Here is a 16090-nt window from a genome sequence, read left to right as displayed (position 1 = left end):
GCCGACCGGGGAACTGCTTTCGATTGTTGGCGGGCGCCGCCATCTTGGTCAGTGAGCTTGCGAGTGGCTGTACGACGAGGTGTTCGTATTACGGTGAAACGAGTATTTCGTGCGATTTCTACGAAACCTTACATCCACCCGTGAAATCCATAAGCATCCATGATGTCGGAGCGGGAGGATAACGTTTATAAAGCGAAATTGGCTGAGCAAGCGGAGCGCTATGACGGTGAGTGGATATTTTCCGTGAAAGGACCCGGTCTGGGCCGAAATGTGTAATCGTCAAAATTGCTGGAGGCTCTGGACTTGGGAGCGCACGGCTCCTCGTGGCCAAATCTTGTTCAAAATCACCCACAACAATTTGTTTCGTTCAAAACGGGAGTATTTTATCATTAGAGTTGTCAGGATCTGTCAGAAAGGCTGAAACGTCAAATGTGTGACAAATCTGCGAAGCCGCCGGTTTCCACCGGTGCCTTCCCCGCCTGCCTGCTCTCGTACTATATCCTTTTCTCTTGCATTAAGCTTCTCTTCATCGTCTCTACTCCTCTTCTCCTTTCTATCGTTATGGCCAAAAATTTATTCTTGGTCATACGTTTGAATTTTCATCGAAGGTCATATAATACACCGGAGACTTGCATTCCTCAGTGCTCACGGCGTACAGAGGTGTAGCGTTGCTAGGCGTTCGTCGTTACTTTCGTGGGTCTGGATATGGGCCCCCGACTTTTTGCCCAGATAACAGGACAAGAAGTCGCTACTTCACCGCCAAAGTCTCTTACTCATACTTGCCAATCCCTACCAGGTTACTACACTACGTAGTAACGCGTGCAATGCTCGTGGCATCTGGCCTTGAAACATCACGGAATACACTCATCGACCAACTTCCATTTTCCACACGGCAAAATCTTTATTCCATCGCCCACCTTCCTCGCTCACCCATTGCCTAAATTAGATTTTCCCAGTGAAGGAAACTCGTCTCCCGGATGGAAATTGATCAGGATTCTCTATTCTCTCTCCTTCTCCCATCTATCTATCTTTCTCATTCTCTATCTTCCACCCCTCCCCCCACCCTCTTTCTGTCTCTCTCGCACTCGCTGGCGCGAGGAGTGTTCGAGAACCGGACGTGCAAGTAGCAGAGAAGGGGACGTCGAATTTCACCGTTCCTTCCTCTTTTGTACATATTTTTCTATAACGCTCCCAACCGTTTTTCTACGCCTCTTCCTTCACCTATTCATTTCTCCGTCCGTATCCCTTTGCTAGTTACAACCATTGGCTAAATTCGTTGCCCCGTTAAACCTCGCACGAATGACAGTTTTCAGGCCTACTCTAGAGCCGTGTATTTGGTAAAGCAAAAATCATCGTTAAACGGTCAACCAACGAATACAACGTATTTCACGCAAATTTCGTTTCTTAACCTATCAACAGGCGAGCATTCTCGCTACATCGTGTGCTTAACCTAGCCTCACAATTTATTCCTTCGTACCCTTATCAATAATTCAATGAATTAACTAAATTCCGACGCGTAATTACGTATATAGCGTTTCTCTTCCTCGTATAACGGAATTCCTTTAAAGATTCCTACCCATCTAATCATCCTTTACAAATGATTTCGTTACATTTTCTTAATTGACGAAAAGGAATGTGCGGGAAGGATGGTAAGGCGAGCAGGTGGGGAAAGGAAGAGTGGGTAAGGGAGGGGAGGTGGGCAGATTACTAGATTTTCAATCGATAGAGTATACGACGCGTGTTTTTCGATAGGAAATTTAGTTGGTTCGAGAGAGGCTAGAATTTTAGCGTGGAAAATTTGGGTTTGCACGGCGGATATGCGGCTTTGTGAGGGAAAAGGACGCGGTCGTTGGAATGTACGGTTAGTCCTGATGGATTAGGTTAGTAACTAGTTGGAGGATGGCAAGGATCGGTCTGGATGCAGCCCCTGGCAGGGTGAAAAGAGAGAGAGGGGAGAGTTTGAGGGTTGCGAGAGAGCGAGACGAGGGAAAACACGAGACAGGGAGGGGGCCTCGAGGTAGCAGAAGGAAAGTATTGATCTGTGCCTGCTATCCTCCGTTTCTCTATACCTCGCTATACTACCTTCGTGCTAATTTTCCAACCACCCTCCTACTCCCTTCCCATTTTTCCTACCTGTGCTCGGGTTTCCCAAGACTGCGTCAAATCTCCATGATATTCCAGCAAGGTTTTAAAGGTTAGGCTGGGATAAGTCGCCATGCGTCATTGTTCGACTACCCCTCCCCCCCTTTTCCTTCCTTCCTTCCTTCCTCTATTTGTCCCTTGGTCGTTTCTTTCGTTTTCCTTCAACGTCCATTGTATCATCGATTCTCCTGGAACCAAATGGACAGCCAGAACGTTTCCACCGTACCCGCGGGACCAGCGTAAACATTGCGAGTCTCCGAAGTGTAAAGCGTGTAAATAAAAGTAACACTCGTGTCTTGTCAAGCCGTTTTCATCGATTCCCCCCCCCCCCCTCCCCCCTTCGCGCTCCCCGCATATTCCACGAACGAGCCTACTTTCAATGACGCAAATTTTATATGTTTTTCTTTAACCTGGAATTGAGCAATCTCCGCCGCGAATCCGTCCATTCGGCAGATAAGCCATTGCGTAATGTATACCTTAAATTTTGTCCTCTTTCCACTGGCAAAGCAGGAAGCTGGCAAGAGTGTACGATGGAATTTATTATTATTATTATACTGTTATTATTTTAAACGATCCATCGCACTGCGACTGGAGGAGCGAGGCTCCGTTTATTTCCAAAGAATCAAACGAATTTCGATACGAATGATACGAAAGAAATTAGTGCCGTCGAACTAAGTGGGCGTGGATGGCGGTTGTGGCTCTTGCGACACCTCGAGTTTCCTTCTCCTCCCCTCGTTCGCCTCCTCCACTCCCTCAAGAACCTTTTCAACGTTTACCTTACTCACTCCCGTATCTCGTATCTTCATTTCGATTACAGACTGGAGTATATATCTCAATGAACTACAAGGGAACGCAGAGAAACGTTGTACGTTGAATCGTTTTGATTTTACTGAAATGTAGGTTAAATACCTCGCTGCATTAGTTAATTACTGTCAGGAGGCTGGGAACTGAACGAGACACAGAGGAAATCAAGGCCACGCAATAAGCTCGTTTCGACAAATTTGGTTCTCTCACCCGAAGATACTGGAGGAGGAAAAGCAAATAAATCATGAAATTTGGGTAAACCGTAACACACACTCGAGGCTGTATTTCGTGGTTGTTTGAATACGAGCCGGATGCGAGCGAGTGGTTTTCATGGTAAACGCTGTATAGGGAGCATGCTGAAGAATACAAGGGCGTTTTATAGACCAGGGACGGACGGGGGGGGGGGGGGATAGCGTGGTTTTTATAGGCCATTATGGTAAAAGTGCATATTTAACTAAGTGTAATACCGTTGATAGTAAATTTGCCAATGTCGTTTGCAGAGATGGTGGAAGCGATGAAGAAGGTGGCCTCTCTAGACGTGGAATTGACTGTGGAAGAGAGGAACCTACTCTCCGTGGCGTACAAAAACGTGATAGGAGCGAGAAGAGCATCATGGAGAATAATTTCCAGCATCGAACAGAAAGAGGAGAACAAGGGAGCCGAGGAGAAGTTGGAGATGATTCGCCAGTACCGATCTCAAGTCGAGAAGGAGCTCAGGGACATCTGCGCCGACATTTTGGGCGTTCTTGACAAACATCTCATCCCCTGTGCCTCCACCGGCGAATCCAAAGTTTTCTACTACAAAATGTAAGCACGGTCTCTCTTCCTCTCCTTCCCGTCCGTCGACGGATCCTTTAAAAGCATCACGAGCTCTTATTTTTTATACGCATACACACATTTATATAGACGAAAAATCGATAGTGGAAAGAAAATGTGTGCCCTCTTTAACATTTTCTCCCACTTGTGTATAGCGTTGTTATTAATAGAGCGAAGGATGTGCTTCATAAAGTAGCTGGAGTAAAGATTTATGAATAAACTCCAAGACGGGAATATCCGATAAGTGTATTATACGCGTGCAAAAAACTACGAGTGTTATTCACTGGATAATCCTTTTTTTCTTTCCCTCTTTTTGCTAATTTGTTTATTTTTGCAGGAAGGGAGACTACCACCGTTACTTGGCTGAGTTCGCGATCGGCAACGATAGGAAAGAAGCGGCGGAAAACTCTTTAGTAGCTTACAAAGCAGCGAGTGACATCGCCATGACAGAGCTACCACCGACTCACCCCATTCGCTTAGGATTAGCTCTTAACTTCTCCGTGTTCTATTACGAGATTCTCAATAGTCCCGATAGAGCATGCCGTCTGGCAAAGGCAGCTTTCGACGATGCGATCGCCGAGCTGGATACGCTGTCCGAGGAAAGTTACAAGGATTCCACTCTCATCATGCAGCTTCTTAGGGACAACCTTACCTTATGGACATCGGATATGCAGGGAGACGGTTAGTATCCGACTGGCGATAAGAGACTTTCGAGAAATAATCCAGATAAACTTGAAAAGAGCTTACCTATTAAAAATACTACTTTTTACTAACCACCAACTCGACTCTACGTGTGTCGATCGTTGAGATGATCTTTTCTTTTGTGCTATTACCACGCTAGCCATTTATTTTTCTTTATACATATCTTGTCAGAAAAGCACTGATCGAACGATTAATTGAATGTACGCACCCACGAGTCTTTGGACGCAAAGTAAATGCTTTATAATTTAGAAACGGAAGCTGAGCAACCAGCTGACGCCGTAGACAATGCCAGCGATGCCCAACAGTAGACGTGTCCCCTTTTAATTATGTCTCCTCGTCGCATCATCACCTGGTGAGCGATAAGATCCTTTAGTTTCCTTCACGTACACGTACACTCTGTCACATACACACGCATACATAAACACACACAGGAACTCCTAAATGCACCGCTATTATCAAACTCACTGCAGAGCTAGTTTATTGATTTCTTTTTTGAGATTCTTCGAGACTCTTTATTTGTCAGTCAATAACGTTATTTGTATATACCTCACTGTTTCTAGTATCAAGCTTTAGCTAATTATGCCGGTGTGTACTGTGACCATTTTCTGTGCAATTACATGATTTTTTTCTTGCAGGGGAAGGCGAGCAAAAAGAACAGTTGCAGGACGTCGAAGATCAAGACGTATCGTAACTCCAGCTGCAGTGAGTGTTATCTTGCGCATATAAAATGAGACACAAGAAAAACTCTTAATATCTCGTAAGCAAAAGAAAAACAATTCAGCAGGTGGCAGTTCGGGGTGGGGAGGGGAGATTTTTAGCGATTTGCGTGCAACTTTAAAATGCACGCGCCAATGATTACTCCAGAACACAAAAATTACAAACAAATGTTCAATCGTGAATAAAATCAGGATATACACGACACACCACATACACACATGAGACACACATACGTACACACCTAAGATAACACAAATGCAGAAAATTTAAAGAACGGAGCACGCAGAATGTAATTGTAAAGGACACACGCACTAACGAATCATCCTCACTTTTCCTGTTCTATCCGCGAATGATAAGCATTATTCTCTTCTCTCGTATGTGCATTTCCGTGTTTGAAAGAAGCAAAAAAGAGAAGGAACGAGTCAAAAATTCTGTGCAAACCTGTGATTCGTCGAGTGTCTCTCGACCGACGCTGCGTCGGCATTTTCAAGTGGCGCGCACCGAACTATCAAATCAGCTTTTATCGGATATCGACGAGATAAGAATGAGAAAAAATGTGTCCGAATTGTTTTACAATAGGAAAAAATAAAACATGCAGACGCTCCAAGTCGGTCGGAACTCTTATGCGTTCGTTTATTTTCGACCCGCCACCCCCACCCTCTCCTCCTCATAGCCCCTAATCCACGCTTTTTTACTGCGCGCATCATTTGCCCCGCATACCCGTTACGATAGCCGCGCGTCATTAGCGTACGCGTGCAAATCTAGTGTTAATCGCTCTGTCTAAGAATCCCCTCGTTAGGCTCGTCCAGAAATCGAGAACCCTCGGCTTGCTCATCTCCCGGTATGCCAGCAGCCTTCGATTCTCCTCATTTCTCATGTGACGGAGCAACGATCTATTTCTCACATCTTCTCACAGCACAACTATTATTATAGTTAGCCCAACTCGCGTGACGCATTTCTAACTCTTGATGAGGAAAAAAAAAGAGAGAAAGAAGGAGAAAACGATCTTTCGCGTAGAAGTACGTAGAGCGATAATAACCAAATTAAATTACGTCTTTTTCCAAAAATTTCGAATAAATTTTTAATCGATGGTACACCGGCAGACACCTAACAACTAAATACACACATAAAAACACTTACATACACGTACACGTACCTACGCTCTATCCTCTGTTTAAATGTAATTTCAAACAATGGACTTTGTTCGCATGTGCATTTTTTAAAAAAGCGTTTTAATTTTACAAATATTATTCCTTGTATTTGGATCAAACCTGAATAGACACAAATATTTATGTACAGTTTCACTATGAATAAAAGGAATTTGATTTACCAGCGGTACGCCGGATAATTTGTTTCTTAAGGCAGTGATGCGAAAAATTTCATCGGCGCTCTCTTTTTGCCAATCGCAAACTGATGGGTGGATGATACACGCTGGTGTACGCGGTGGGCGGGCAGCAAAAAAGCAAGGTTTGAGAAATAAATAATAGAGTGACACGCTACGCAGGTTCGAGCTCTGTGTGGAGAGATTAACAAATTGGTGTGCATCGTGCCCCCTGTATTTAGGTATTATAACGATAAAATTGATAATCATGTTATAAATACGTTTAAAAAATAAAAAAAAAACAAAGATAAACTCAAAGTAATATCGACGGCACCGTAAGTAAGTATATGCGAATAATTTTAAGCGCGTTATAAGGTATCGTGGGAAAAACTAATCGATGAGAGAGAGAGAGAGAGAGAGAGAGAGAGAGAGAGAGAGAGAGAGAGAGAGAGAGAGAGAGAGAGAGAGAGAGAGAATGTGTGTGAGTGAGAACGAATAAGAGAGTGTGAGTGTCTTCCCGCGCGACTCGGGAAGCATTTTAAATATCGTCGACTCTCGGAGGTTAAACCGCGCAAGTGAGTAATGGGAGTCCGAAGAATGTAACGAAGTTGTTAAACGAAGCAACGGAGAAAAAAGAATCCATAGGAAGATGTCGGCAACAAGAAAACACAATGTGCGTAGACTTAAAAAAATATGAAAAAAAGAAATACATAACCGTGCGCCCGTACAAGCGCGTTTAAGATGAAATTTAGATACCAATGATAATTAATTTATGTTTTTGGAATCGCATGCACGTACATGCGCCCCTTGTACTATTACGATAAATACGGTTACACTGGTTACATACGATCTTTTCTGTAAAACTACACACGTGAAAACTATAAATAAAGTAAATTACAACTCTCTACTTCGACCCCTTTCTTTCTCTTTCACAAATTTGTCTTTAGAGCAGCAAGTTAAATGAATAGAGATGTTGACTCCTTTTTTAAAGTCGACATCTTATGCTTTATTTTGTAATTATTGTATCTGGGAATACTTGAGGAAAATTGATACAAATTAGCCGCTTTTACTAGCAATTTAAAGAATTTATTATTGTATTTAAAAAAATAATAAATAATTATGTAGATCACAGCAAATAAATTAGAAAAAATTATAGTAGATTGGGTAAGTAGCAAAGTATACAATAGCAAATTATACAATTTTACAGTTGCTTGAATGCTGATGTCAGTTTAACGTTACAGGAACGGATGAAGTAGATTTGGAATGCTTAATGCCATCACAATGTTGTTTAAGCTGCCCGTCCTTTTGGTTGTTACAATCTTGATTAGTCATTGGAGCTCTTCTGTTGCCCCTTCTATTCAGATCCACCTGCCTCAGTATGCGACACAACGGAGTATCGTTACTTTTTAAAATTGGAGAGAGATTCAAACTTGAAGTGACTCGATTTCTCATCATCCTGGCGCTTCTCGGTGATCTGATGTTTTGCTCACCCACCTTTCTTCTAGCTGATTTCAATTTGACGCTTCTCAGCATATCCAGGGTTATTCCCGGACCTCTACAGGCCGGCAAGGAGTTCCTTCTGTTATCCTAATTTTTTAACGAAAAATTTGATTCCGGGCGTTACTTAATTTTCAAATTCTAATCACTCTATTTTTAGGTGCACAATACTGAATTTACCTTCGTGCTATGTGGTGCCGCTTTCTTCAAGGTCACCTTCAGCAGATCGTTCACAGTTATAGCAGGTCTACTCTCCGAAGGCGTAGAGAATTTCCTATCTGGATCTTTGTCATTTGTTGAAACGTCGGGCGTTAGAAAGGAGGCCGCTTTGGTCAACGTTGGAAAGAGCGAAGGCGGTGGTGGAGGTGGTGGAACCGGAGCTACAGGGACAGGAGGAGGGGGCGGAGGTGGTGGTACAGTATCTTGTGGATCAACTGGCAAAAACGGTGGAGGCATCGGAGGCGGTGGTGGGGGTGGACGAGGAGCCACTGGAGAAGAAATTGGCAATTTTGATTTGGAACGGATATCTTCCAAGATCTTTTTCAATAATTTCAATTCGTTCATAATGGACTCCCCATTTTGGCTGAACCGCTTGTTGCTCTCCTTCATTCCGTTCACTTCCGTGGTTAGAGCACTCAGCATGGCTTCGTTGTTCAGGCGCACCTGCATTCGATGAAAGGAATGTTAATGTTGCTCGAGAAATTTATTAGTCGTAAAATATCTCAACCGAGCGAATATTTCATCTCGGCACGTTCAGTCAAGCGCGCTAGTCGTGCTTTACGAACTCTAATTACTAACCCAAATATTATCTTCAATTTTATTTCCCAGATGTTCGTTTTCTAATCGTTAAATTTTATCCTCACCTGAGTCATGTCTTGAGACAAATGACCAATCTTATCTAATAACACTGAGATCATTTGTTCATTTTCCGTGCGTAAAAGCGCAACTACTTCACCGAACTGGTATACCTTTTCAGACTCTCCTAGAGGAGTAACAATAACAGGAAAAAGTTTTTTTTGTAAATTTCTGCAGCACTGAAAATAGAAATCGATTCGTCTCTCGAATATCATAGCTTTCATGAATTTAACCAATGATTCTTCACAGTGCAAATTTACTTACTCTCTGTATCAAATTCCTAAATTTCTGGATTATCCAATTGAAAAAATCAGCAACTTTATTCGCTGGTTCCCTTATCAATCTAAATCTCGAATTAGTCGAAGCTTCAGTCTGGTCAATCAAGTTTATAACACTGGTATTATCGGGGCTGTCACAAGTCGTTCTAATGGTAAAATCGTCCTGCAATTTAATTAGCATTAGTTGGGTTTGAATTTATGTTTTGATTTAAATGATTGTTTATTGACGCATTGCGCAACATGGTTTACTTCTTGCATTGTCAGGCTACAGCAATCCGAGTCCGAAATAATGGGCAAATCAATTGTGGAGCTCGATGAGTCACGGTTCTTAGGCTGCTTCTGCCTATTCAATTTGACCTTGACATCGCAAGGCTTTGTAATACGCTTTGGTTCCTTGATGATCAACCCCCTTCCCGACGAGATCAAATCTTTTAGGCTGAAGCTGGTATTGCGCTTTTGCTGCCCAGGCCAAGAATTTTCCAGGAACGATTCGCAGTTGCGCGCATCTTCCATCGGCATCGTTTCTCGAGATCTCCAAACGGCTTTCGACTGAGAATAGGACCTTTTCAAGGAATTGTGTTCTCTCTCGCGAACTATCAGTTTCGGTCTGGTCCCGACCAGACTCTTCGGTTTTCCTACCACCGATCTGTTCAGTTGACGAGGTTTTCTCAGACCCGAGGAGGAAATGCTGGATGTAGTGACGCGTCTTGGTGTTTGATTCCCCTGCTGTTTCATCCAGGCCATTTGCCCATTGCTGAGCGTAGGAGTCATCTTTCTCGGTGTGCGCATTGACTTGCAGCATATGGATGGTGATCTTTGGGCATTTGTACTTTCCTCATCTTCCTCCTCGTATTCGTCAAATCTTAGGACGCGACAGCGTTTCACCACTGTGGATATTGGAGTGGTCGATGGAATTATCACATTTGGAGTGATATTTTTTGGCGTACCAATATCTATACGCGTCTCATCCTTGCCCTGCCTCTGTCTGTTTAGCTTTCGTTTTGCACTGGTTGATGGAAAGCAAGTGTTAATTTCGTGCTTTCTCGCCTCCTCGCCACCATCCTCAAATAAAAAGACTCTGCGTCGTTCTGCTTCTGACAATTCTGAAGTGGAAATCATGTCACAACTACTGCGAGGTGTTGGAGGCTAAAAATAGATGTTTTTAGTTAATTCTGTCCCTTAATTTGTGGATAACAAATGGTAATGTAACACGTTCTTATCTTACAGGGCAAGGGGGATTTCGTTGTGGAGTGTAGAAGAAAGATTTTTCCTGAATATTTTCATTTAAAAAAATCAAAGAGCAAGGTTCTTTATTGATTATATTCAAAGGCTTCCTAGATGGAGAATAAGGAGAATTTAAAGAGTTGGTTGAATCGTTTTCATCGTCAAGCCGTTGGTACGTTGATGTTACTTGTTGCCTATCTGAAATTTTATGAAAAATCAAGTTACGTTTTGTTCGCGAAAATACTTAAAAGCTTACCTCGAAAACGTCGAAGGATGGGTATCATTGATCTATTCTCGAACCAATTGGAAGAAGAATTTTCGTGGAAAGTTTTCGATTTGCGAAGAATATTTACATTTTGAGATTTTTTACCAGTGCTCCATTCCATTTCGTTGTCAATTTCGATGCTGGATGTTAAAAACGCCTGGCATTCCTCTGGTAAATTAAAATTGTCCGTTATTTTGCTATTGTTTCTGGTTTGATGAAATTCTTTTTCTTGATCTTCTAATTCGCGCAAAAAATTTTGCATATGTATAGGATCCGAAGGGAAATGTGCATCGAAGCCTGAGTCTGACGATTGAAATTTTTCAAAATCGTTGGCAATTTCATTGTTAAAAAATTCATTCATGGAAAGGGTTTTTTCTAAGGAGAAACAGTCGGTGTGCAAAGAAGAATTAGAAAGAGGTTTTTTTGTCTCTTCTTCATCCAATTTAATCAAATCCTCGTCCAATCTAACAGACCCCTCGTCAAATTCCAATAAATCTAAATTTAATTTCGTTCTTGAAATCTCCGTGATCGGTAATGATCTGCGATTATTGACAGGATTTATACTCCAACTTTCGAGGCTCTCTTGAATTCCAATTCTTGTAGAGTCATCTATGTCATCCAAATCATTGTCTTCTTTTATATTAGGAAGTCTCGAAACAATATCGGGACTTATCTCTTTACAAAACCACATGTTAGGTTGAGCCTCGAATAATATAGATTCCGGTGAACATTGATCATAATTTTTTACATTTTTCAAGCTATATTGATATTTTCTAAAATTTCTAGGAGTTCTAGGAGTTTTAGGTGTTCTAGATGTTCTAGGCGTCCTAGGCGTCCTAGGTGTTCCCATTTGATTCTTTTGTGGATATCTTTTTTGATGTTTACGTTTCGTCATTTTCCTAAGAAATTACCTTACATTATATAAAATTCTTCTTTAATTAATTAACATTTAAAGTACAATTGATCTCCTCGTTTAGAGCTTTTATCTATTTTCAAAATGAACGTTAATTGTTTGACACTTACCTTGCTCAATTCCTTTATTAACTTACAAACAAATTTCACACGGATAATTCAATTTATATTATTTATCGTTGTTGTCACACGTCTCATTTTTTGTAAAAATATGATAGATATCTATCGAAGTTCGTACGATTAAATTATGTTAAAATTATGATTTTAGCTTCTATCGAAGTTTGATACACCATATTCCCCTGATTATTTAGAACTGATCGGTTATGACCTTCATTCAAACATTTGTATATTTACTGTGGAAATGGTAAGGATTAGCGGAACGTTTCAAATATAAAACGACTTATAAGGTTGAAATTGTAAATGCACCTTCACTGCTTATTATTGCAAATTTGGTACTTGAGAATATAAATGCAAAGGGAATTTTTAATTTTTAGTCAGACAATGTTTGTGCTGAAAAGTAACAAACCTCTGATATTGTAAATTAATAATTTGTCATCAAATATTTAAAAAATTTAAACAGTAATACAAATTACGACGTACGTAGAACGTATTGGTTTTGAATATAATTTTACCTCTTATGTTTTTCGTTTCTCCTTTTTAACCTTCATCTTTTATAATAGGAATTTCTATCTTTAACTTGATTTAAATATTTAAACAGTTTTTTTAATTGTTAAAATATGCTCTCTAAGTTCACTACTGGATCAATTTATATTGAAAATTACATAAATATACTTAATAATCGGTTTTCTATCAATGAGAGATCCTAATTAAAATTAATAAATTAATGTTTATCTTTATTTTTCTATATAAACTAACGATTTTAACTTAATAAATTTATTGTGTTCTTTACAGCTGAAAATATTGTTTAAAAATTAAAATTAACTCAAAGATATTAATTTGTAATTAAAAACACGGAAGCTCAAAAGGAAATATGAACAATGTAGGAGTTAAAATTTGCATTCGATGACAACATCCTCGTTGCATCTTATTTTTTATTACTGTTCAACTGCTTCTAAGTATTTTACAACGAATTACTCGATTATAATATCAGATATTTTTTTCTTTTAAATATAAACTTTGCCTGAATACATACTGATTTATTCCTTGTGTAAATACTTTAAGAAATTATTTTAAAGACTCTCTTCTCGCACACAATATAGATAACATGTAGATAATATTAAATAAAAAAAAACTAATGCTGTCCATGTGAAAGATATTTATTAACCTTGTAGCTTACAGTATTGAGTTATAGTTCTTAAATTTGGTATATATATATTAATAATTTAGGAGCCGGCTCCTTGAACACATTTATACCTGTTCAACCTACAGTGATTAATTTACTTGCTTCGCACTAAACAGTGTCAATACTGTAGAGTTAAATCTTACGTATGTTGGCCTTTTTATGATCTATATATTTTCAAGTGCAACTATCGACGTAAAACGAATGACATTTGATGGATAACTTGTGTTCTTGCCCAAACGTCGTGCCCTTGATCTGTTTCTTTATAATCTTATCGCCATCTGTATTGGATTGAATTGGAAGGTCACTATCTATTTATTTATTTAAAGAGCTTCACTTCTTATTTATAAAGTCCTCTCCCTTTTGTATATTCTTCTTCAATTCTGGAATCGCCGCTTTCAACAATACTTGCTCATAGCTGTTAAGGGTACCGTATCCCAGATTTTTCTCGACTCCATTTTTCTATAATGGAAAATATATTTCAATCATTAAATATTTGTAGAGAGACTATAAAAAAAAAATACATAAAGGAATAAATTCTTACGCCTAAGAGAAGGGGAGTGGAGAAGTATTTGGCATCAGTTACGTCAGACCTGACGTAAGAGCATTCGACAACATTTGATTCACCGTTCAGCGCTCTAATTAATGAGATTGCGAATCTAGCACCAGCGAAAGCCATCGAGAGAGTCGCTGATCCAGTACCAGCTTTAGCCTTCACGACTTCAGTACCAGCTTCCTGAATTCTTCCAGTTAAAGCCTTGACCTTATCTTCTGGGAAACTGGCAGAGGGTTTTGCCTGGGACAGCAATGGAATAATTGTAATTCCACTATGGCCACCGATGACTGGCACGTTAGTCGTTGCTGGGTCATAACCCTGAAAATTCAAATACCTCATTAAATGCTCGATGGATCATATAAACTAATGAAAGACTTCTTATATTCATACCTTAGCCTCTGCGATGAAAGTATTAGCTCTAACGATATCGAGGGTTGTGACTCCAAAAATGCGTTTGGGGTCATAAACTCCAGCTTTGTTGAAGACTTCGCTGGCAATTGGGACAGTGCTGTTTACTGGATTGGATATAATAGCAACCAATGCTTTTGGCGATACTTCGGCGACTGCTTGTGCAAGATCTCTTACGATAGATGCGTTAGTATTGAAAAGATCATCTCTGGTCATTCCTGGCTTACGTGGAACTCCAGCAGGGATGACTACAACCTAAAATAAAGATGTCCTTCAATTACCTAAAAAACTTTAAAGATATGTGGATTATACAGAAACACGAATCTTACTTGAACTCCTTTGAGAGAATCTTTTAATTGTTCCGGTCCAGTGTAAGCTTTAACTTTTGCCGCGCTATTGATGTGAGAGAGATCAGCAGCGACACCTGGCGTATTGACTACGTCATAAAGCGACAACTCGCTTACCAACGGTGACTGCTTCAGCAGCAAGGAAAGTGGTTGTCCAATGCCACCACTGGCCCCCATAACAGCCACTTTCGTATCATGCTACAAAGAAAATGCAGAATTTCACGCTACATCATAAAAATGTCATGTAACTCCAAAGCTCATTAATATCCCGTAAGCACGCTATCAATCTTTCTTTATCACCTCCCACAACGTTTGACGACACTCACTTTTCCGAGTCGACAAATCTTTCAAGCAAACATATGAAAAACACTTCTTTCATCCAAAGATAATAACCTCATTATCTAAATTTCATCTCAGGTTATATAATGTTTATCATACCTTGGCTACTATATTCTTTTTAATATCATTATGTAATGTTTTTTTTGAAGGTCACTGAGCAGGTAGTGCCTCTTTCTAAAATGTTGGTCATAATCGAGGAATGAGGTTGGATTATTGAGAGAATCAAGATGTGTGTATTTATGAGTGGTGAAATGATTATTTTCGTAAAAAATACTTACTCTGGCGCTGGTGGATAACCTTTTGGCACCTTGGGCAGCGGAAAGAGTTGGCCTAACAAACCGTGGAAGCATGTTGATCCTTCACTGTCTCACAGAGAAATGTGACCGAGCGACAATCGTAGCGGCAAACTGGCAGCTCGATAACCCCTGAAAGACAACTCGTGACCTTCAAGATCTTCTTTCGCCAGACTCGTTCCGATTTAGTTATACGTGCCTGATGGTCGCTTATTAGAGCAGAGTTTTTATTGTCATGCGCATTTCAGTAGTGCGCGGACACACGTGTGTTGCTTCAATCTGGCTTTTACTAGGCCGTGTTCCGTTATTATTGCATGTAAGCTGCGAGTACCGTTACTCTATACTTTACGTGACACAACTTATAGAGTATCAGTCTCTAGCTGACTTGCAGTAATAACGGAACACAGCTTACATGACAGCAAATAGGCGGGAATATTTGAATCTTGAGACCATAAAATATCTATTTCTGTCATATTCACCAATATCCACAGAAGAAAAAATCGAATTTGAAGAGAGATTAACTAAAAATCACTGATAATAAAGTTTCCCACGTCTTGCTGATCAAAATTGTAGCATCGACGAGTTTATAAATTTACTTATTGTACACAAAGTTTTTATTTTTATTTCTCGATCTCCGATGATATAAAAGAGTTATCAGACTGTTTAAACAAGATTATTAGACCAGTGAGTCTCGATAGGATTTTGACAGCCAATCGGGATTGATTAGCGAGTTCATTTTGCTCTGTCCATGTTGATTCTTTAATTAATATTTATCAAATATAGTTGAAAACTTGTCGGGTATAGAAAGGACATCTGGATAATGCCGAGATATATAGTAAGTTAGCGTTAGGAAAGCGGCCGGCTTTGGATGGGGACGAATCGGAAACGCAAATCGGATTATGTCACCGTTAATTAAAATGTTTTTGCCGGTAACTCTGGAAGCAGCGGAGAGACCAGGTAATTTCATTTTCGTCCTGGCTCTATTAGTGCGCCGTCACAACGTATCGAATATCCTATATATCCGTTTTACTTCCGAATTACATGCTAGTTATGTTTCTACCACTTGTCAGAAGATCCTCTGCCGGTAGACTTGAAATCTTCGGTTAAACTTATGCAAAATAATGGAAAATCAATGACGTTTCAATTGGTCCGGTCTCTCATCCATAAAATAATAGTAGTTAAGAATCACCGGAATATTTTTGTTGCAATTAAATCGAGCCAAAAATTAGTACCTTGATGCTTTTTCTGGCACTCTTCGCTAAGTTTTTCATCAATTTACAGTGCTGCTCGGATATATATATATATATATATATA

The 16090-nt window shown here is 40.0% G+C and overlaps 3 protein-coding genes across 4 annotated transcripts; 1 reads left to right on the top strand and 2 right to left on the bottom strand.

Moving 5' to 3' along the window:
• Positions 1-37: 37 nt before the first annotated feature.
• On the top strand, positions 38-7409 carry 14-3-3epsilon (tyrosine 3-monooxygenase/tryptophan 5-monooxygenase activation protein epsilon). Of its 2 annotated transcripts, XM_066738095.1 has the most exons (5): positions 38-226; positions 3447-3753; positions 4100-4443; positions 4714-4816; positions 5100-7409. In XM_066738095.1, exons 1-4 carry the CDS (start codon positions 160-162, stop codon positions 4770-4772), a joined length of 777 nt encoding a protein of 258 aa, XP_066594192.1. In that variant the 5' UTR covers positions 38-159; the 3' UTR covers positions 4773-4816; positions 5100-7409. The 2 variants fall into 2 exon arrangements, with proteins under 2 accessions (XP_066594192.1, XP_066594193.1); XM_066738096.1 differs by lacking the exon at positions 4714-4816.
• LOC136780053 (uncharacterized) lies at positions 6917-11823 on the bottom strand. The gene is made up of 8 exons (XM_066738091.1): positions 11645-11823; positions 10613-11520; positions 10358-10554; positions 9382-10278; positions 9119-9295; positions 8863-9033; positions 8180-8662; positions 6917-8089 (listed from the first exon to the last, which is right to left on the bottom strand). The coding sequence occupies exons 2-8, from the start codon at positions 11514-11516 to the stop codon at positions 7727-7729; spliced, it is 3192 nt and encodes a 1063-aa protein (XP_066594188.1). The 5' UTR covers positions 11517-11520; positions 11645-11823; the 3' UTR covers positions 6917-7726.
• Positions 11824-12794: 971 nt separating this feature from the next.
• Positions 12795-14969, bottom strand: Mdh2 (malate dehydrogenase 2). Its single transcript, XM_066738093.1, has 5 exons — positions 14762-14969; positions 14127-14342; positions 13780-14052; positions 13378-13707; positions 12795-13295 (listed from the first exon to the last, which is right to left on the bottom strand). The coding sequence occupies exons 1-5, from the start codon at positions 14831-14833 to the stop codon at positions 13167-13169; spliced, it is 1020 nt and encodes a 339-aa protein (XP_066594190.1). The 5' UTR covers positions 14834-14969; the 3' UTR covers positions 12795-13166.
• Between the last annotated feature and the right edge of the window lie 1121 nt (positions 14970-16090).

Source organism: Prorops nasuta, unplaced genomic scaffold (genome assembly GCF_024137725.1).
Source record: "Prorops nasuta isolate Cenicafe-Biocafe unplaced genomic scaffold, Cenicafe_Pnas_1.2 PNAS00018, whole genome shotgun sequence".
In the NCBI taxonomy this organism is placed as follows: domain Eukaryota; kingdom Metazoa; phylum Arthropoda; class Insecta; order Hymenoptera; family Bethylidae; genus Prorops; species Prorops nasuta.
Note: the sequence above shows the minus strand (reverse complement) of the source record. Positions and strands in the feature narration are given on the sequence as shown.